Source organism: Prionailurus bengalensis, chromosome E4, assembly GCF_016509475.1.
Source record: "Prionailurus bengalensis isolate Pbe53 chromosome E4, Fcat_Pben_1.1_paternal_pri, whole genome shotgun sequence".
Classification (NCBI taxonomy): domain Eukaryota; kingdom Metazoa; phylum Chordata; class Mammalia; order Carnivora; family Felidae; genus Prionailurus; species Prionailurus bengalensis.
Genome location: NC_057360.1, coordinates 57,567,641 through 57,589,872, shown reverse-complemented (window position 1 = coordinate 57,589,872; position 22,232 = coordinate 57,567,641). Strand labels below are relative to the sequence as shown.

Sequence of the window (22,232 nt, the reverse complement as noted above, 5' to 3'; positions counted from 1 at the left end):
ACATGTATTGCATTCATAATGGAACAGGTAAACTCTTCTATAATTAAGTTTTAAATTTTAAATGGATAAGTAACCCCAGTGCAAATATTAACTGCTATTTTTGTAAAGCTTTAATCAACCTGTCATATTAAGGATTCAGAATGCAAAAATCATAGTAGGCTCACAAAGTAGATAAGTAATGTTACCATTATTTTTAAAGCCAAACAGAAATGCCCAGCAGAGAAGAAAGTTCTCTATGCTTCTGGGGCATGGACGGCAGGACAAGTGCCTGTGGTGTGTAGGGGCGGGGGGCGGGGGGCAGTGCTGGATAATAAAGCTGAAAGGGAGCTTGGGGCCCAGTGGCCAACAGCATCTCTGTCACGTGAAGGGTCTGGGCACTCACACATCCCTCACCACACCCACAGCATGCACCCTGCGTACGTCTTACGCCGTCACCCCTGCTTGGCCCTTCACATCCCCTCTTGGCTCCAGTCCACCCCACGCGTGTGTTAAAGAGCAAAATTTAACTGAGTGAACTGGAAGATCTAATCGACTTTATTAAATGATTCATAAATCAGGCAACATCACATCTAGCAAGTAGAGGGGACCTGTGCTAAACAAAAGGAAGGTTTTTAAAGGCAGAGAGAAGATGAGAGAGAGAGAGAGAAAGAGAGAGAGAGAGAGAGAGAGAGAGAGAGAGAAAGAAAGAAAGAAAGAAAGAAAGAAAGAAAGAAAGAAAGAAAGAAAGAGAGAGGACGGGGAGGGGAGGGGAGGGAAGGGGAGGGGAGGGAAGGACTTTATTAGCAAGGAATGTGCTGTTTAGGCAAGGGGTCTATCCAGCAATTCTACTGACCAGGAAATTCCACGTTGCCTGGTTAAAAATTACATTCCTGGGGGGTTGAAACTGCAGTCAGGTTATACAGTAAGTCTTGGTTTACTGACTTGAAACCTTAACCTAAGTGAAGCCATTGTGGGGCTGTGGTTTTCTTGTTAACAATTCCCCCTTCTTTTTTAAAATTTTTTTTTTAACGTGTATTTATTTTTGAGACAGAGAGAGACAGAGCATGAACGGGGGAAGGGCAGAGAGAGAGAGGGAGACACAGAATCGGAAGCAGGCTCCAGGCTCTGAGCCATCAGCCCAGAGCCGGACGTGGGGCTTGAACTCATGAACGGTGAGATCGTGACCTGAGCCAAAGTCGGACACTTAACCGACTGAGCCACCCAGGCGTCCCTACAATTCCCCCTTCTTGATCAGACCCTCAGCTTAACAGAGTTGTGCTCAAAATTTAAGGAATTTGCACCACTGTCGGCTGTGCTCTGTAGTTCTCGAACCTTCTGTTGACCCTCTGTGCGGCATTCACGGGTCCGATGTTTTTGCTTTTTCTCTGTGATAGTCACACACTCGAGGTTTACATACTTCAAGTCTATCACCCTCTTTGGTCCTTTTCTGAAGGGGCATACTGATAACCCATACCGACTGGCCGTCGAATGATTCCAAGGTACAGGTGCGCAAAGGGTCTAGAGAGAGGGAGGTCTGGGGTCTCTGGGAATGAAAACGGTTTCATTTTGTTTTGTTTTATTTCAGACTTTTGCAGTTTTATAGATGTCTCTCCACCAACGTCTGTGTGTAATTGGAGTCATCTTAAATGTAGTATGGTGGGTGAAAGAACGCAAAAGCTGAAACATGGGGCTGGTCAGGGAGCCAGGGAGAACCAAGCGGCCTTCTTGGGTTTCCCATAATTCCGACTGTTCATTTTGTCTACAGCCACTGTCCGCCCGCCTTCATTTTCTTACGTCAGGAGCAGACCGCTGCCATGTTGTGAGGACGTCAAGGTGGCAAAAGCCTGGCAATGAGGGGCCTTTTTGGTTTTTCCAAAAGAACAATGGACCTCATCCACTTGCCACAATTTTACAATGCAACATAAAGAAGGCTTAGTATTACTGCTTATTTGACAATGCTTCTCATGTAATGTGACGTATCAGATAAGTCCAATTAGTTTATTAGCAAATCTGTTAGGAATGTTCCAGCTCAAAAAGACTTAAGCAGACCAAAAGTCCAGGAGGAAAAAAGAAAAACTTTTGTCTTTTTAACAGACAGAACCCCAAATTCTAATTTTGCACCAACTTAGTTTTGATATTAAAACTTATTTGTAGGGGCGCCTGGGTGGCTCAGTCGGTTAAGCGTCCGACTTCGGCTCAGGTCATGATCTCACGGTCCGTGAGTTCGAGCCCTGCATCGGGCTCTGTGCTGACGGCTCAGAGCCTGGAGCCCGCTTCGGATTCTGTGTCTCCCTCTCTCTCTGCCCCTCCCCTGTTCATGCTCTGTCTCTGTCTCAAAAATAAATAAACGTTAAAAAAATTTTTTTAAATAAATAAATAAAACTTATTTGTAAATAAATTAATTTTAATGTTAGCCAGGTTGACCACATTAAAATTCCTCTTCAAGGACTCCTTTTCCACAAACCTTCTACAACTTTATCGTTACTATTATTTTTTACATTTTGATTTTGTGCTATGCTTTTCTTCTTTGAACAATGAGCCTCACCTTAGGACAAAATTATTTTCTTTTCCCTCAACAAAAAAAATAGATTTCTATTTCTTATACCTTCTGTTACTGAAAACACATCCTACATTCCTGGCATATGGAGATGTTCTCTTATTAATTTTAGTAACTTTAATTATATATATGAACTCAAATTTTTAACCTTTAGAAACGTTAACTAAAATTAAGCAGTAAGCAATTATGAACTGTTACACCAGTGTTCTTTAGATATGTAAATTTACCAATACATTTTTAAATTTCTAGACACATGGGAGTAGAGGCCCCTTTTATTATTATGATTATTATTATTATTATTATTATTTTAATGTGTATTTATTTTTGAAAGAGAGAAAATGAGCAGGGCAGGGGCAGAGAGAGAGGGGACAGAGAATCCAAAGTGGGCTCCGTGCTGACAGCAGAGAGCCCCATACGGGGCTTGAACTCACGAACCATGAGATCATGACCTGAGCCAAAGTCACACGCTTAACCAACTGAGCCACCCAAGTGCCCCTAGAGGCCACTTTCAGGAATGAGAGAGCAAGACAAAAGGGTCTCCAGCGACCACCTGGCTGAATACAGACAGGCCCATCAGGTGACCCACCTCGAAATATCCATAAGCCCAAACTGACCAATAGGCTACTTACAACCAGGCACAGGTACCAAAAAAGGGAAAAAGGGAAAATTCCATGTCGCCACACCTCTTCCTCTTCCCCCTTTAAAAACAGCCCCAGCAAAAAAAAATAATAAAATAAAATAAAAAAATAAAAATAAAAAATAAATAAATAAATAAAAACAGCCCCAGCAAAAAAATAAAATAAAATAATATAAATAAATAAATAAATAAATAAATAAATAAATAAATACAAACAGCCCCAGCCCACTGCTTCATTGCTGATGATCTCTCCTCAGCTGTCCTTCCTGCTACCCCCTTGAAGTGTATTCAATAAACTTGTACCTTTGTTCTGCCTCAGGTGAACTCTTTTTTTGTTTGTTTTGTTTGTTTGTTTGTTTGTTTGTTTGCCTCAGGTGAATTCTTGATCATGGCCCTTTCCACCAGCTTCCACCTAATCATTCGTTCCGCATTTGGGGGCCCCCATCCGATTGACAACAGACACCATGATGTGCTTTTTCGAAGTACAGCCTTCCAATGAAGCACAAACATGCTTATTAACAGACCCAAATTTATTTTTAGTTTCTCTGTAATAAGAAAGCCAAAGCAGATAAACCTAGATTTAATCAATGTTCCAGTATTTTATCTCATTTGGAAATAATCTAGATACTCAAGAAATTTAACTTAGCAAAACTTGTTTCCGTTTACAAAAAGATTTGGGGAGACTAATTGTAAGTACACACACCATAATATAGAACTGTTGTAAGAAGAATTGCATCTACAGGCTCTTATTTCAAATTTATATCTAAATTTATATATAAATCAAATTTATATCTAAGTCATTTGCTCTGTTACAAAGAAAACCACAGGCCCAAAATGGTATCACATGGGGTAAGGCCTCAAGTCAGTAGACTGAGGCTTAAAACCTAATCTAATTGCCCCAGAAATGTAGTCTTAATGAATCAGTCAGGAATTTTCTGATGGGGACCAAGGAATCACCACCTAGGCCCTCTCCATCCCCCAAAGGAAGCTGAAGTGATCTGCAGGTCAAGACCTCCTGTTCCTGCCTGGAACTATCCTTTTCTTTTGCTAATAACTTACTCGCCCACCCCCCCCACCCCCACCATTTCTATAAAAACCCTCCATTTTGAACAACTCCTCGGAGCTCCCCAGTACTTGCTAGATGGGCTGCTGCCTGATAAAGCTAGTTAGATCTTCAAATTTATTTGGTTGAACTTTGTTTTTTAACAGCTCCCAACAATTATGTATAGATTAGCCGCGAAGGGGTGTCTGGGTGGCTGAGTAGAATTAAGCGTCCAATTCTTGGTTTCAGCTCTGGTCATGATCTCATGGTTCATGGGATGAGCCCCTAATCAGGCTCTATGCTGACAGCTGTGGAGCCTGCTTGGGTTTCTCTCTCTCCCTCTCTCTCTCTGCCCCACCCCCACTCATGCTCTCTCCCTCTCAAAATAAATTAATAAACAGAAAAAAGAAAAAGATTAACCACAAAAACTATGAGACATGAGGAGAACTCATTCATTCTCTCAAGCTATTATGCTTTTGTTTACAAATCCTCTAAGTGATAACAAGTACTTATTTAGCTAGTAAACTCAAGTAGGACAAAAGTTTTATATTTAATATTGGTACTCTAAAAGACATGTCTATTTTAATAGACCAACAACCTTGAGTTAGCTTTAATACCAAATATTTCCTCAGATCACGTGAAGCTGGAAAACATTTGGGTTAGTTTCTATCTTTTTGAGAGTTCTAGAATGCCCAATCCTTACAAATGCTTGCCTTCACACCAACAAAATGGAGCTCTTTTACAAATTAATTTTAGCACTACCATCCAGAGGTAGGAAAATATGTCACATTCATAACATACACTCAAAACACACAGATGTAAAAACCTTAGAGTTACTAGTATTGCTGACGAAGAGTTTTAAGATTTGTATCTGTGTCTGGAATTAAGGAGGCCTGCTAGAGTTTGGGCACAAGTGCCCTTAGAGTAGTTTATATTTTCAAAAAGGCCTCTCTTCTTTTTTCTTTTCTCCCCTTAGTCTCAGGTACCTGATTGTGGGCTATGCTTAAATTTCAAAGACATGATAAGATGTGTACAACTTTAAGGAACACAGAAAGAATGGAAGGTCTGCCAAGGACTTTTGTTTCCTTAGGCCAATAATTTATAGGTTTTTTGAAATAGACAGGAACAGCTTTGGGATTGGTAAAGGAACAGGTGAATTTTGAATTGCCTCTAGAGCTGACTTGTATTTTGCAAAAGATCTGTCAGATAAGGACAGCTGTTTTCAATTCCTTAAAAAATTTGGATTGCAACTTAAATGATAGTAGGGGTTGATCCACGCATCCAACTACATTATCCCCAATTTGCTTTTCTCCCTCTTGGTTTATAGTTTGAATTTTAAATATTTCTGGCAGGAGCGCCTGGGTGGCTCAGTTGGTTAAGCATCCAACTTCAGCTCAGGTCATGATCTCGCGTATTGTGAGTTCGAGCTCTGTGTCAGGTCTGTGCTGACAGCTCGGAGCCTGGAGACTGCTTCCGATTCTGTGTCTCCCTCTCCCTCTGCTCCTCCCCACACCCCACGCTCTCTTGCTCGCTCTCTCTCTCTCTCAAAAATAAATAAACATGAAGTATTTCTGGCAGTACTGAATAACCCCCCTTGGATAAAAGATGGTCCTCAATGAGGGGGCAATGGATATTACCTTCCCCAAAGCTAGAGTCAGTCTCAAGGACAGCTAAAAGAAAGAACCAACAACCCCAAATTCCAGACAGGCAGAAAGCCAAGACCAGTTAAACAAAACAAGACAGGCAGAAAGGCAATGGTTACCCCTGGGAGAGAAAGGATCTATAAACAACAGGTTTGGATTTGGAAAGGAAGGGGCAACATGAAATTGTATTTTTCTCTCTCAGCTGGGCACTACAGACAGATTCAGAAGAGCTGATTCTGGTAAGAATGTTTACCCTTTGCTGACTTCTGCCAGTCTTCCTAGGAGGCCCTTTGCAATGATGACAATAAAAATCATGGCTAATATTTACTGAGCATTTCTTATGTTTCTTGTAGAGCCTGCTTTTAGGCAACAGGCTTGAGCTATGGAAACTTGAACAAGGCAAAAGGGCCCCCAGCGAACACGGAGCTGGATGCAAACAGGCTCGTTAAGCTTTAAGCCCTAACTATCTACTTAAAATTGGGCACAGTTCCTAACACCGCCAAAAAGGGGAAATTCCACACGTCCCCACACTCCATCACTCTGCTCTGTAACTATAGCCCCACCACCACCACCACCACCTCGTGGCAGACAGTCCCTCTTTTGGGATCTCGCCCCTGCTCCCTTGCTGTGTATTCAATAAACTGCTACCTCCTTTGTTCTTCCCTGGGTAAATTCCTTCCTGGCCCATGCTAGCTGCCCCCACCTGAGATGCCCCACATTTCTGTTGCAATGCTGCAACTTAATGTAAATTAATCCTCAAAATCACTTTGATTGTTTTAGGGACAACTATCTGTATTCCCACTTTGCAGATAAGGGTACTAAGGCTAAGAGGTTAAATAACTCAACCAAGTTAGGAAATGGAGCTGCTAGGATCATGAACCCAAGTCTACCCGCTGCTGGATCTAGACTGTCTGGACTGTTGCCCCACATTGTCCTCAAGGATTGTCGAGTGAGGGGCACCTGGGTGGCTCAGTCGGTTAAGGGTTTGACTTCAGCTCGGGTCATGATCTCATGGTTCGTAAGTTCAAGCCCCGCATCGGGCTCTGTGCTGACAGCTCAGGGCCTGGGGCCTATTTCAGATTCTGTGTCTCCATCGCTCTCTGCCCCTCCCCTGCTCATGCTCTATCAAAAATAAACATTAAAAAAAAAAAATGATTGTCAAGCGAGAAGGTGAGAAGGTCAGGCCAGAATTAGAAAGAAGGATGGTCAAGAGTTTCATACATGAGGTAACTTTCAAAATTCAATTTGGTTTTTTGAGAAGAGTCATTTGAGAAAGTCTTCCAAATGACTTTATTTCTATAATTTGGGGGTCAGGCATTATGCTCCAGGCATCAAGGTTTTATTTGGCCTGATGAAATCAGTGTGAGAACATTATTTTATGCCTCACGATTCAGAATCCAGGCACCTTGATGCACTGATACTTTTCAAACTTTAAATCATATTTTAAAAATAAATTTTTTAGGGTCTGGGTGACTCCGTTGGTTAAGTGTCTGACTTCGGCTCAGGTCATGATCTCACAGTTCGTGAGTTCAAGCCCCACATCAGGCTCTGTGCTGACAGCTCAGAGCCTGGAGCCTGCTTCAGGCTTTGTGTCTCCCTCTCTCTCTGCCCCTCCCATACTTGCACTCTGCCTCTCTCTCTCTCTCCCTCTCTCTCTCAAAAATACATTTAAAAACAATTTTTAATAAATTTTACAAAAAGTATTCAATGTTTTTCTCCAAGTTGATATTGAATAATGAAGCACTTCCCTTCCTTTCACTAACAGAGACAGAAAAAAAAATCGATACAGAACTCTGGTGACCTGCTCACCTTTATTTCCTTATTCCTCAATGAACTGAGAACATCTACCTGTCTTCTGCTGGGGCTCCTGCGTCAGCATTTTATAAGCAAATGGGAAGTGTGAGAGAAGCCCAGTTGGACCAAATCAGATTGCTGAGGGAAGAAAAAGAAAAGGCACTTTTCCAACTCCCAAGAGCAGGACCCAGACCGCTCATTCTGCTAAGAGTTACAGCAGCAAAACATAAAAACATGTCAACACCGGAGAACGCGGCCATGGCTTTGAGGCGCTGCGTTCCGGCAGCAAAGCCGGCCCTTCGCCATACCATGTCACGGTACCATCCGATACACGGGGTCACCAACGTTCAAGCTGCCGACTTTCTCCACTGAGTAATAGACCCCAAAAAGTGGCGACGACTTGTAGATCTGCTTCTCAGAAGGATCACACAGGCGGTAGCTGAAAGAAGCAAAAATTCACCGTCAGGCACAAAAGGGAAATAGGAATCTAAGTGCTCTCAACAGAATTCGGGTTTTTATCCTCAGGTGACCTATAAATAAGCAGCAAGCCTTTTCTGCTCCTTGGACAGAGAAGTCTGGGGGCAATTAGTCAAACCGCACATAATCCTGGTTTTTCAAGAAGCATCCTCAGAGTCTAACCAATTTTTCCCTGGCTTCAGCTTGAGGCCAAAAGAAAAAACTTATATGTGTAACTCAAAATAAGTAGTACATTAAAAAATAAATAAACGGGGTGGCTGGGTGGCTCAGTCGGTTAAGCGTCCGACTTCAGCTCAGGTCATGATCTCACAGTTCGTAGGTTCGAGCCCCACATTGGGCTCTGTGCTGACGGCTTGGAGCCTGGAGCCTGCTTCCAATTCTGCATCTCCCTCTCTCTCTCTGCCCCTTCCCCACTCACTCTCTTTCTCTCTCAAAAACAAATAAACATTAAAAAAAATTTTAATAAAAAAAAATGGCATGGGGCTTGACTATTGGCAAAGTTTTTTTTTTTTAAAGCCCTATCTAAAGAAAACTAACTGAATCTCAAAAATCAAAAAACAAAACAACTGTATATTTGAATAATAGACCCCAAAGAGTGGGAGTCTATCATTAACCTCTTCTTCTAACTTAAACCCACTGAAAACAAATAATAAAACAGACCAAAGGGAAACAAAATAGAATACATCTCCCCAAAAACTGTTAACTTAGTTTTAAAAACACGTTCTGCATTTATAACTAAAGTCAACCCAAATTCCTTAAATATCAAAACAAAACACCTGCCATAAAAGAAGTTCCTCAATAAACAAACTGACAACTCATTGTGTTCCCGTATTTCTAATATTTCATTATACAACTTCAATTAGTCTCACATTCCTTGATGTTGAGTCTAATAAAAATAATTACAGTATTTGAGGTCTTAATTTAGAAATACATATTGAATGTTATTAAAAATTGATGTGAGAGGGGCACCCGGGTGGCTCAGTCGGTTAAGCGTCTGACTCTGGTTTCTGCTCAGGTCATGATCTCACGGTTTTGTGAGTTCAAACCCCACGTCAGGCTCTGTGCTGGCAGCTTGGAACCTGCTTGGCATTCTCTCTCTCCCTCTCTCTTTACCCCTCCCCTGCTGGCTTTCTCTCTCTCAAAATAAATATATAAACTTGATAGCGGCTCAGGTCATGATCTCACGGTTTGTGAGATCGAGCCCCGAATCGGGCTGTGTCCTGACAGTGCGGAGCCTGCTTGGGATTCTCTCTCCCCCTCTCTCTTTCTGCCCTTCCCCTGCTTGTGCGCTCTATCAAAATAAATAAATAAACTTAAAAAAAATTGCCAAAAGTACTAGAAGATTAGTCCATAAAAAAAGAGGAGGCATGGGGCGCCTGGGTGGCTCGGTCGGTTAAGCATCTCGGGTCATGATCTCACTGTCTGTGAGTTCAAGCCCCGTGTCAGGCTCTGTGCTAACAGCTCAGAGCCTGGAGCCTGTTTCAGATTCTGTGTCTCCCTCTCTCTCTGCCCCTCCCCTGGTCACGCTCTGTCTCTCTCTGTCTCAAAAATAAATAAATGTTAAAAAAAAAAATTAAAAAAAAAAAAAAAGAGGAGGCAACTTCCACTAACAGACACATACCAACCAGAAGGTGGAGTGAAAGGTGCTCACACAGGGCACCTACACCCACAGGTAATTCTAGGACGGGGATAATATTCAAAGTACATTGGACACATTGCTGTTTACCTCTTCAGGGTTTCCAGTGGCTCCTTCCTGTCTATCACTCCGGTATCTGGGTCTACAGTGGTCAAAATGCACCTGTCATTCAAAAACCAAGAGCTAGGTAGAGCCACAAGCCAATGAACGTGCCACACCCCAGAGGTTGACTCTCGAGAGAACGCTTACCTGGGGCAAGCCAAAACCTTTTTCATCTCTACGCTGCCAATGAGGAGCTCATCCCAGGTATCCTAAGAGGAAAGGATAGGTCATCTTGTGATTTCATTAGTCTTCAAAGCAGTTTATTCTTTGGCTGCTACCAACTATGAAACAAGAAGGCAGCGAGCAAGACACCAAGAAACATGTCCCAAAGGGACGCAAGGGAACACAGCACATCGGTGAGTCCAGGATCCAGCTCCTCACTCCCGGTCTCAGAAACCGGACTCTATCAGTACGGCAAGAACAGACCTTATCTGGGGGGCAGTTGGCCATGAGATTCATAAGTGAACTAGAAGGGCAACTTGTTGATATATAATGAGAAATGTATAACTTGCAAGACAATCCCACTTTGTCCTTAATAGCTAAGCTACAGTGGAAGCCACGTTAAAATCTGATGGTTCTTTGGGGGCGCCTGGGTGGCTCAGTTGGTTAAGTATCCGACTTCGGCTCAGGCCATGATCTCACGGTTTGAGTTCGAGCCCACATCGGGCTCTGTGCTGACAGCTCAGAGCTTGGAGCCCGTTTCGGATTCTGTGTCTCCCTCTCTCTCTCTGCCCCTCCCCTCTCTGCCCCTCTGCCTCTCTCTCTCTCTCTCTCTCTCTCTCTCAAAAGTAAATAAACATTAGACATTTAAAAAAATCTGATGGTTCTTTGACAAGTGGGACATCACCCAAGGGAAGTCAGTTATGAGATTCACACATTCAACACTTCCACATCCACGGAGAGGCAGCCTGCCCTGGGGGCGGGGAGTGTGGGCAGAGTCCACAGTCACGGGCCCTGCCTTGCTTCCCCGCCCTTGAACAGTGGGTAGTGCCGACATCTGCCTCAGGGCTTTAGTAAATCCTCACAACTTTAAAGAAGGAACTATTATGATCCCCATTTTGCACAAAGAAACACAGACCTGCCAAGATTGCAAAATGTTCTCTAGGTTTGAAACTTCAGATTCTGAGGGCAGGGCTTCTAACCACCCAGCTTGTAAATCAATCTCTGTCTCTATTCATCCGTCTACACATACACATATGTACATGTATACACATACAGATGGAGATCATACAGATGACATTATATATACATAGATACACATACTCGTACACACACACACAGCACACACGTATAACGAGGGCATGTTATAGGACTCTCTTGCTAACAGGGAGCCATCTGTTATTGCATCACATGCGATAAGAATGTCCCTTGAGAACTTGTTTCCTGCTCTCAACCCAAGTGAGGTTTGGAAGCCATAGGTCCAAGGGATTTGGTGAGAAGTCAGTCTCCAGGTAAGGAAATGAGGCATCATTTCGTCTCATCTGGTCCTTTACTCCCCCTCAGGGGACATGAGAGTTTCTGCTGGCGGCAGGGCAGAGCAGTGGGGAGGGACTAACACGTAATGTTTCCTCTTCCACCCCGCTAACCAGGTTCCAGTCATGCTCTGGCGCTCTGGCAGGGGTGCATTAACCCCCCCAGGCCTAGCGGGGTGACTTGGCAAACACAGGAAAGGCACTCCAGTACCTAATGGGGTCTTTCCACCTCACAAATCTCCTACAGGATACGAGCACAGCTGACGTAAAGCGGTCTCTGTGGATGCCCTGGGTTCCCACCCACCATTTATGAAAGCAGTGCTGTAACGAAATAGAGTCTGTGTTCCCGGGGCGCCTGGGTGGCTCAGTCGGTTAAGCGGCCGACTTCGGCTCAGGTCATGATCTCGCGGTCCGTGGGTTCCAGCCCCGCGTTGGGCTCTGTGCTGGCATCTCGGAGCCTGGAGCCCGCTTCGGATCCTGTGTCTCCCTCTCTCTGACCCTCCCCTGTTCATGCTCTGTCTCTCCCTGTCTCAAAAATAAATAAAACGTTAAAAAAAATTAAAAAAAAAAATAAAGTCTGTGTTCCAAACAAGCAGTCGACGGATGGACTACACAGCCCTCGTAAAAGGCAAGGATCACCAGATCAAACAGATCAAACAGAATCTCTGTACCCTATTATGCGCCCTATGCGAACAGCAAAACTGCAAGACAATCAGAACAGGTGGCTCACCTGGCAGAATGTGATCCCCACCCCCCCTTACCTCCCCCACTCCCCCCACCTTCCACCACCATCCCCCACCATCCCCCACCAGGAGCGTGACCAGTAATATGGCCTCTGCACAGGTAAGTGATGGGCGCGGTGCTACCCTGGCCTGGGGGCAGCCCAAAAGGATGGATTTGGCCACACGAGGGTGCTGTGGCCCAAAGAATGTGAGCCCATAGGTTCCCAGCGGGTTGCTCGCCCTCAAGTACCTCCCTTCCAATGCCTTCGTACAAGGGATGGTGAATTTCATATTTTAAGCCACAGATCTGTAGAAACTCTACTTCATGACTATGATATGAGGCAGGAAAGTCTGAACAGTTCAGTTGGGGTTCCTAGCTTAATAAAACAGATTCAATCTTGCTCTTTCACTCTTAGAGAACTGCAGGACCCAGTTTAGAATAACATACTGTCTGCATTCACAGAAATTGTCTGAGGCTCCCCAGTTCTAATCACCTATGAAAATATTAATAACTTTATATAATAACATCACTCTCATCCTAATCTGATCATGGCTGGCATTTTGGGTGCAAAGGGTTACTTACAGTAAAAAAACACTAAGCAAGTTTAAATGTAATTAGTAACTCACTTCTTAGATGAAAATAATAAGACCCCCTTATTAAAATTAGTGTGAATTGAGAATGCATAAAATTAGGGGTGCCTGGGTGGCTCAGTCGGTTAAGCATGCGACTTTGTCTCAGGTTATGATCTAATGGTTTGTGAGTTTGAGCCCTGTGTCGGGCTTTGTGCTGACAGGTTAGAGCCTGGAGCCTGCTTAGGATTCTGTGTGTGTCTCTCTTTCTCTACCCTCCCCCCCCCCCCAGTCTCTCTTTTCTCTTCTCTCTCTCTCTCTCTCTCTCTCAAAAATAAATAAGCATTGGGGCACCTCAGGTCATGAGCTTATAATGGTCTGTGAGTTCGAGCCCTGCATTGGACTCAGTGCTGACAGCTCACAGCCCGGAGACTGTTTCAGATTCTGTGTCTCTCTCTCTGCCCCTCCCCTGCTCATGCTCTGTCTCTATCTCAAAAATAAATAAAAACATAAAAAAAAATTTTTTAATAAATAAATAAGCATTAAAAAAATTTTTTTAAAAAGAAACCCTGTGGCATTCTTCCTACACACACACACACACACACACACACACACACACACCACGCACGGAGTGTCCCTTTCTCTGGGCTCCCTCGAGTGTGGTTACACATCTCAGCCCTTATCTGTACCTCAACCATCCAGCTACTGAGCCCTTGATCCTGCTTCGTCCTGAGACCCCTGCAGTCAGACACAGTGGCTTCATTTCTGTAATTTCAGCATCTATCTCAGAGACGAGCACCCAGTAAACCTCGATAAACGTCTGTTGCAAGCATGAGTGTTCCAGAATCTAGGCCAATGTGTAAACTTGCAGGGAACAAGTTTCCTTAGCTGAAGTAAAACTCCACGTCACAGCCAAACTTCCTTCACCGACTAACACAAGATGCCATACACTAGGAATTAGCAATTTACATGAGATGCGACTTTTCACTTAGCAGATTTAGTAAGGATTACAGGCATCGATGCTGGCAAGGGCATAAGAAAAAAGGCGCTCTTCTGCTCAGCTTGTGGGAACATAAATTGGTATGATCGCTATGCTTCTGCAAAGCAATTTGGCAATATATACGGAAAGCCTTGAAAGTTCTGACTTAAGGGCGCCCGGGTGGCTCAGTCAGTTAAGTGTCCAACTTCAACTGAGGTCACGATCTCATGGTTCGTGAGTTCCAACCCCTTGTCGGGCTCTGTGCTGACAGCTCGGAGCCTGGAGCCTGCTTCCGATTCTGTGTCTCCCTCTGTCTGTTCCTCCCCTACTTGCTCTCTCTCAAAAATAAACATTAAACGGTATTTTTAACAAATAAATAAAATCCTGAGTCAGCATTTCTTAAGAATCAGTTGAGAAATGTAGACAAAGACTGTTTTACAAAGCTGCTTATTAATTATGTAAGGGGAAATGGAAAACCACCTACAGGCTCAATCACAAAGAAATGGCTAAGTGAGTCATTGCAGAGTTCAAAGATACACTAATACAGAACCACAGAGGAAGTGGTTCTTTTTTTTTTTTAATTTTTTTTAATGTTTATTTATTTTTGAGAGAGAGAGAGAGAGACAGAGCGCGAGCAGGGGAGGGGCAGAGAGAGAGGGAGGCACAGGATCCGAAGCAGGCTCCAGGCTCCGAGCTGTCAGCACAGAGCCCGACGCGGGGCCTGAACCCACAAACTGTGAGATCATGACCTGGGCTTACGTCACTTAATCGACTGAGTCACCCAGGCGTCCCCAGAGTAAGCCACACTTAAGAAATTACCTTTGTGCCAAAAAAAAAAAAAAATTAACTTTATCTGAAAAAGATTCTTAAATTAAATCATTGAAAAGCTTTCCCCATCTCTGCAGCCCGGGTTCCAGATTCTCTCGGAGGCTTTCTCGTGTATGCTGGAGAACACTGGGTGGAGACGCAGTGCGTTTTATCCTGAAAGTGTAAGTCTCCTCCTGTTACACGCTGGCTGGTGTATGTTCCTACAGAATCAAAGGAGACACACTCCTGTAAACCTCCATGCATAATAAATGTGCCAGGAGGAATTCGTTGTTTGGGGAAATCCAGGCAGAAGGGCGGGACGGAAGCCTCAGCCTTTCTGCCAAGCTAGCTTCCATTCCCTGGAGGCCGCCGAACCGAAGCAACGGCAGCCACAAGTTACAAAAGTGGAGAGGGGAGACCCTGAATCCTGGCTGTTTGTGCATCTCTGAGGTGCATGCACTGGGTTGGATACTCTTCGGGGCTGATGCGGCTGAACCTGTCCCAGGCTCCTCTCAGGGAGGTGAGAACCACGAGGTTTCCAGTGCCTCATGGAGTGAGAGACCCCAGTCTCCCCTCAGGCTCAGCTCCTGACGGATGCTAAGGGGCCCCACACCCACCAATAGCAGAGTTGGGGAGAAGCAGCCACTGGTTCCATTCCCAAAGGCAGCAGCCTGGGGGCTTTGAACTGCTCTTCAGCACCCACAGCCCACACTGAGAATCACAATCCTCCAGCAGACGAGAGAGGGGGATGAGTGGGGGGGGGGGCCCCAGATGACTCCTACCTCCACTATTCTTCCATCATCACTACCTGAGCATCTGTATTTGTGGGCTATTCTCTAGGGTAGCTTTTAAAGCAAATGGCCACTCTTCGAGGACACGGAGAAAGAGGAACCCCCGTGCACTGTTGGAGGGAACGCAAACTGGTGCAGACACTGTGGAAAGCAGTGTGGAGGTTCCTTAAAAAATTAAAACTAGAAGGGGTGCCTGGGTGGTTCAGCTGGTTGAGCGTCCAACTTCGGCCAGGGTCAAGATTTCGAGGTTCGTGGGTTCGAGCCCCACGTCAGGCTCTGTGCTGACAGCTCGGAGCCTGGAGCCTGCTTTGGATTCTGTGTCTCCCTCTCTCTCTGCCCCTCCCCTGCTCACTCTCTCTCTCTCTCTTTCTCTCAAAAAATAAACATGGGACGCCCGGGTGGCTCAGTCGGTTGAATGTCTGACTTCGGCTCAGGTCACGATCTCATGGTTTGTGAGTTGGAGCCCCGCGTCGGGCTCTGTGCTGACAGCTTGGGGCCTAGAACCTGCTTCGAATTCTGTGTCTCCCTCTTTCTCTGCTCCTCCCCTGCTCATACCCTTGTCTCTCTCTCAAAAAAAATAAAGATTAAAAAATAAGCATTTTTAAAAATTTTAATTAAAGTAATAATAAAAAAATTAAAAATAGAATTACCATATGATCCAATAATTCCAATACTGGGTATTTACCCAGAGAATATGAAAACACTGATTCAAAAAGATACATGCACCCCTATGTTCATCGCGGCCTTATTTACAGTAGCCAAGATCCGGAAGCAGCCGAAGTGTCCATCAATACATGAATGGTCACAAAAGAGGTGGTATACATTTACAATGGAATATTATTCAGCCACAAAAAAGATCTTGCCATTTACCACAACATGGACGGACCTAGAGGGTATTACGCAAAGTGAGGTAAGTCAGACAGAGAAAGACAAATACATACGATTTCACCCATGTGGAATATAAAAAAAAAAAAAAATAGGGACTCCTCGGTGGCTCAGTCAATCATCTGACTTCGGCTCATGTCATGATCTCACGGTTCGGGAGGGGATGGGTGAAAGAAGTAAAGGGGATTAAGAGATACAAACTTCCGGTTACAAAATAATTCAGTCACAGAAATGAACAGTACAACGTAGGGAATACAGTTAAAACTACAGAAATAATGTTGCACTGTGACTACCCTGATCATGGTGAGCACTAAAACGCAGAATTGCCGGACCACGATTTTGTATACCTGAAACCAACGTAACCCTGTACGGTAAGTAGACTTCCATTTTAAGATAAGTACCTTACCTGTGATGCATAAATGTGTATGTTTGTGGGATCATACCTGCTCAAAGGGAATACCCACGTACTTTTGTCATTGAAGGCTTTTATTTCCTTCGTGATCTGAAAAGTTAACATATCTACAGGCACAGGTAAAATATGTTAAACACGATTCGGTAGCCAGATCCCCGCCCCTAATTCAGTTCAACAGTTTAAAGGTTTGCTCATTCAGGACCAGGGATAAGTAAGAAAAAGACAGTGAAGGAGATCTTGAGAAACCAACCTTATGTGATTGTTAGAAAGATTAAACGTGCTCACTTATAAAAAAAAAAATGGAACGTAGAATGTACAAAGGGAAGTGTTTATGTAAAAAAAAAAAAAAAAAAAAGCCAAGAAAGAGGTCATATTGGAGAGGTTTGAGAGATATTTGTGATAAAGTGCCTTTACTGATCTCTCTCTCTCTCTCTCTCTCTCTCTCTCTCTCACACACACACACACACACACAGCCTAACAGAAGAAAAAGACAAAAGAAATTATACAACATTAGGGCTACAAAGAACCTTTAAAATCCATTAGCAAAATTTGTCAACTTTAAAATCAGAAAACAGGGGCGTCTGGGTGGCCCAGTCGGTTAGGCATCCGACTTCAGCTCAGGTCATGATCTCGCGGTTTGTGGGTTCGAGCCCCGTGTCGGGCTCTGTGCCGACAGCTCAGAGCCCGGAGCCCGCTTCGGATTCTGTGTCTCCCTCTCTCTCTGCCCCTTCCCCACTCATGCTGTCTCTCTCTCTCAAAAATAAACACACGTTAAAAAAAAAAAAAAACCTCTTAATAAAATCAGAAAAGAGTGCTCAGAGAGGAGTAAGGTCAAGCTCACAGAGTGGCCCCCCTGGTCTCCACATCCACTTGCAGCTCCTGTAATTACCTTGCTCCCAGGAAGACCCCAGGCCAGGGGCTCTGCAGCCTGGCTGCAGGCTGCAATCATCAGGGGGGCCTTAAAGGCTCCTCTGCCCAGGCCGCCCCAGGAACCCAGCATCAGGCCTGTGTAAACCCCTCCAATGTGATGTGTAGCCAGTTTGGAAACAGCTGCCCAGGAAGACCTCAACACATTCCTTCTTAGCCAACATCCGCTCATCTTCCCGGCCATGGGCTTCCCAGGGGGTGTTTCATTTGCCCGGTGGGTGCAGTGGAGGACGAAGCAGCGTGGGGCCATGCGGAATCCCACAGAGGTATTCTCATTTCGTCGTGACCGGAAAGGAGCTGAAGCCCTAGGATTTGGCTTTCCATTCTTCAGCTCCCCCTTTCCCGGACCCTAAACGTCTCTAGAGTAAACGCCTCAAGTTACTGAGATGTAAACAAAAAGGCAAATGCATAAGGAGCTCTCCTTAAGTAAAGGTACCGACTCCACTAGCAAATCCTTTCGAAACGTGGGTTACTCTGCCCCCTACCCAGGAGTCCTGTCTCCCTTTTCATCATTTTGGCTTTTGTAAATAAGGACAGGCTTGTGCAAGGGCCTTGCTTGAGGCTCCTAACAAAATGGGCAGGTCAGGAAAGCAGCCCAGACGAGGGCATGGGTCTCCTCACTTGAAAGGCAAGCAGGAATAGCCTAAGGGGGGCTGAGTGTGGCCCCTGAATCCGCACCCACATTCCTCAGGCCTCGTCTTGGTGCTTTTCATTCATTCAGAAAGAAAAATGACTGTTTGGGGCTTTCAGCTTGCTTCTAGCAAAGTCCATGAACATGAGATTTGGGCTTAACTTCTTTCTGCCAAAGAACATTATGCCACAGCACAAATCGTCACCGGCCACAGGCCAGTTAGGCGACGTGAGGCAAGTAACTCAACTTCTCCGAGTCTCAGCTTCCACAGCTCCATAAGAGAGGTGAAGGGGCACCTGGGTAGCTCAGTCAGTTAAGCGGCTGACCTCACAGTCCATGAGTTTGAGCCCCGAGTCGGGCTCTGTGCTGACAGCTCAGAGCCTGGAGCCTGTTTCAGATTCTGTGTCTCCCTCTCTCTCTGACCCTCCCCCATTCATGCTCTGTCTCTCTGTCTCAAAAATAAATAAAAGTTAAAAGTTTAAAAAAAAAAAAAAAGAGAGAGGTGAAAACACTACCTTCTTTGATGACTACCGAACATTTTTCACCCTGAACCAACGTGAAACATGACATCTCATAACTGCCGAAACTCGGAAGGAACCAAGATATCCTTCAGTAGGTGAATGGATACGTCACACTGCGGTACGTTCTGACAACAGAAAATTATTCAGCGCTAAAAAGAAATGAGCTATTAAACCATGAAAAGACACGGAGGAATCTTAAATGCGTATCACCAAGCGAAACAAGCCAATATGAGAAATCTACATACTGTAGGATTCCAAACATGGGACATTGGAGAAAAGGCAAACTGCAGAGACTATAAAAAGCTCAGTGGTTGCCAGAGGTGTGGGGGTGGGGCGGGGAGAAGGTGAATAGGCAGAACACAAAGGATTTTTAGGGCAGTGAAAACACTTGCAAGTTTTACAGTGTTGGGGGGTGTCATTATACATTTGCCCCGACCCACAGGATGTACCACAGCAAAAGAGAACCTTCAGGTGAGCTGTGGACTTTGTGTGACCATGATGTGTCAGTGTAGGTCCATCCTTAGTAAAAAAAAAAAAAAAGGTATCATTCTGGTGAGCAACTTTGCTAATGAAGGAGGCTGTGCATATGTGGGGGCAGGGAGTCTATGGGAAATCTTCACAATTTCCTCTCCATTTTACTGTTAACCTGTAACTGCTCTAAAAAAAAAAAGTCTTGGGGTGCCTGGGTGGCTCAGTTGGTCCAACTCTTGATTTCGGCTCAGACTGTGATCTCCCGGTTTGTGAGTTCCAGCCCCACGTCGGGCTCCAGGCTGGCAGTGCTGTGGGGCCTGCTCGGGATTCTCTCTGTCTCCCTCTCTCTCTCTGCCCCTCCCCCACTAGCTCATGTGTGTGCTCTCTCTCCTTTAAAATAAATAAATATTTAAGAAATAAAAATAGGGGCGCCTGGGTGGCTCAGTCAGTTGGGTGTCCGACTTCGGCTCAGGTCATGATCTCACCATTCGTGAGTTCGAGCCCCAAGCTGGGCTCTGTGCTGACGCCTCAGAGCCTGGAAGCTGCTTGGGATTCTCTCTCTCTCTCTCTCTTTCTCTCTCTTAAAATAAATAAACTTGAAACAAACAAAAAAAACCAGATACCACATGTGAACCTCCGGCATAGTGCCTGTGATTTAATACACACGTGAGGATTTTGAGTGTTGTGGTTACTGTTGTTTTGTTCCTGTTTTATATGGTGTTCTTATCATTGCTACTTCAGGAATCCCGGAAGCCAGGCAGAGGACGTTCTTATTCCAGGATGGAGACTTCTAATCTAAGCCCCCAAATAAAATCCCAACTCATCCCAAATCAGATTTGGGGGAATGAAAATGTGGGGGATGATGGTTTGCAAAAACTTTATTTTTCAGCAGCTGCCAAGGAGAGAGTAGTGAGAGCCCCCAGTCCACACAGCCAGGGAGTGATGAGGGTCAGGACCCAACCACAGCCGCCTGGCTTCAAGACCTACCACCTCTCTGGAAGCTTCTGGAAGAACAGAAGTGACAGACTGACAGTGACAGGGAACACACCAAATCTCTGGCAGGCTCTCCCCAGTTCTTCCATACTGCGGAGTGAGAAAGGATATGAACAACATATTCCGGAAAAAAAAAAAGCCAAGTCTAGTTCACCAGAATAGTGAGCAAAGTTCGGGAAACACTAACTCCTGCAATGGCCAACCACACAGATAAGAAGCATTAGTCAATTGTCCTCTTTTTAAATTCCACTGCTCTGCCTTCCCAGAACCCTCATGCATTGCACTGGCCCAAGAGACGCCACCTTTGAAAATGTGCTTACTATTCGGGAGTTACGTAGAAAAAAGTACAAAGTACTTTTCGGGTCACAAAGAGTAAATGTTGCACAATGCATTCTACTATTGCTCTGGATTTTTGCGATAAATAATGGCCTGACTTCTTGCACCATGCTTAGATTTGCTATTTTTTTATTATTAGTTGCTCTATTAAATATTTATGAATATTATCATTAATATTTTATACAGTCCCACTAATTGAAAGGTTATGGTTGTACAACTGCACCAGGTAGACAGGTTAATGCATCAGGCCCTTAATTATTGGGCTTATTATTGGGAAGAATAAACTGGCAACATTAGCATCATTTTATACCAAGGGTTTTTTAAAATGTGTACCATCAGAAGACTTTTCTAGAAAAAGAAGAGTATTCTGCCTGGGGTGCCTGGGTGGCTCACTCGGTTAAGCATCCAACTCCGGCTCAGGTCATGATCTCGTGGTCTGTGGGTTCGAGCCCCGTGTCACAGGCTCTGCGCTGACAGCTCAGAGCCTGGAGCCTGCTTCAGATTCCGTGTCTCCCTCTCTCTGCCCCTCCCCTGCTTGCACTGTGTCTCTCTTTCAAATATAAATAAACATTTAAAAATAAAGAAAAAAAGAGTATTCTGCCTTAGGTATTATGTCAGTAAGCCCATCACCATGCAGGAATAAAACAGAGAACACAAGGTCACTTAACATTTTTTTTAATTAAAAAAAATAAAACTCCACCTACTCAAATTGCCTAGGAGGATGAGTTTAGGCTCACATTAGCCTTAGGTTCACTTTGACAAGTTACAGGAGAACAAAAATTCTTAGCAAATCCCAGGAAAGCAAAAATCTTTAGCCAGGAATCTGGCTATAGGGCATCTTTTTGGGGCGCCTGGGTGGCTCAGTCGACTAAGCATCCAGCTCTCAGTTTCTGCTCAGGCCATGATCTCACGGTTCATTAGTTCGAGCCCTGAGCCACACGTTGGGCTCAGTGCTGACCGCGCAGAGCCTGCTTGGGATTTTCACTCTCTGTCTCAAAATAAATAAACTTAAAAAAAAAAAAAAAAGTGTCTTTTCTTCTTATTCCCCTGGCTGAAAATCTTACTAAAATTAGTATCTTCAGGGGCACCTGGGTGGCTCAGCCGGTTAAGCGTCCGACTTCGGCTCAGGTCATGATCTCACAGCTCTTGAGTTCGAGCCCTGAGTCAGGCTCTGTGCTGACAGCTCAGAGCCTGGAGCCTGTTTCCGATTCTGTGTCTCCCTCTCTCTCTGTCCCTCCCCTGCTTGCACTCTGTCTCTCAAAAATTAATAAACATTAAAAAAAATTTTTTTTATAAATTCGTATCTTCAGTAGAGATAAATCAAGAAAAATTGTATTCCCTAAAATAAAATTCCTCAGAAAATGATGGAGTAATTATAGGATTCCTGTGACAGAACTTTTGCTTCATGTACTAATTTCTTTTTTGTTTTTTCTTCTTTTGAGAGAGAGAGAAAGCGCGGAGAAGGGGCAGAGAGGGGGACAGAGGATCCAAAGCAGGCTCCGCGCAGACAGCAGAGAGCCCGATGTAGGGCTCGCACTCCCGATCCGTAAGATCGTGTCTCACTTCGGACACTTCGACTGAGCCACCCGGGCGTCCCCACGGACTAATTTCTAATCCAATTCCCGGCCACTTGCATTACCGCAGAGCATGCAGCGTCTAAGGGCTCCACCCTCGTGCACACTACTAGACCACGGGGGAGAAACAGGCAGGCTAGGCCCCTCTCTTGCACCAGACCCCTTCTAGGCCCTGTACCTAACGGCTATTTTCTTTTCTGAAGGAAGCCCCCCAGATTGTATCAACTCCAAGCCCCACAAAATCTGGATTTATTCCTGGGGAGAAAAATCGAGA

At 44.7% G+C, this 22,232-nt stretch overlaps 1 protein-coding gene across 3 annotated transcripts in view; it reads right to left on the bottom strand.

Annotated features, from left to right (window-relative positions):
- Positions 1–22,232, bottom strand: part of MTARC2 (mitochondrial amidoxime reducing component 2) — a 37,405-nt gene that overhangs the window by 2,102 nt on the left and 13,071 nt on the right. Inside the window, exons 5-7 of one of the 3 annotated variants that reach the window (XM_043569207.1) lie at positions 10,015–10,076; positions 9,856–9,927; positions 7,961–8,091 (exon numbers count right to left, since the gene is read on the bottom strand). The exons of 1 other annotated variant lie outside the window; for it this stretch is intronic. In XM_043569207.1, the coding sequence (XP_043425142.1) occupies positions 7,965–8,091; positions 9,856–9,927; positions 10,015–10,076 (261 nt within the window). In that variant the 3' untranslated portion in view covers positions 7,961–7,964. The remainder of the gene's footprint in view (positions 1–7,960; positions 8,092–9,855; positions 9,928–10,014; positions 10,077–22,232) is intronic. One more of the 3 variants, XM_043569208.1, reaches the window with a different exon arrangement.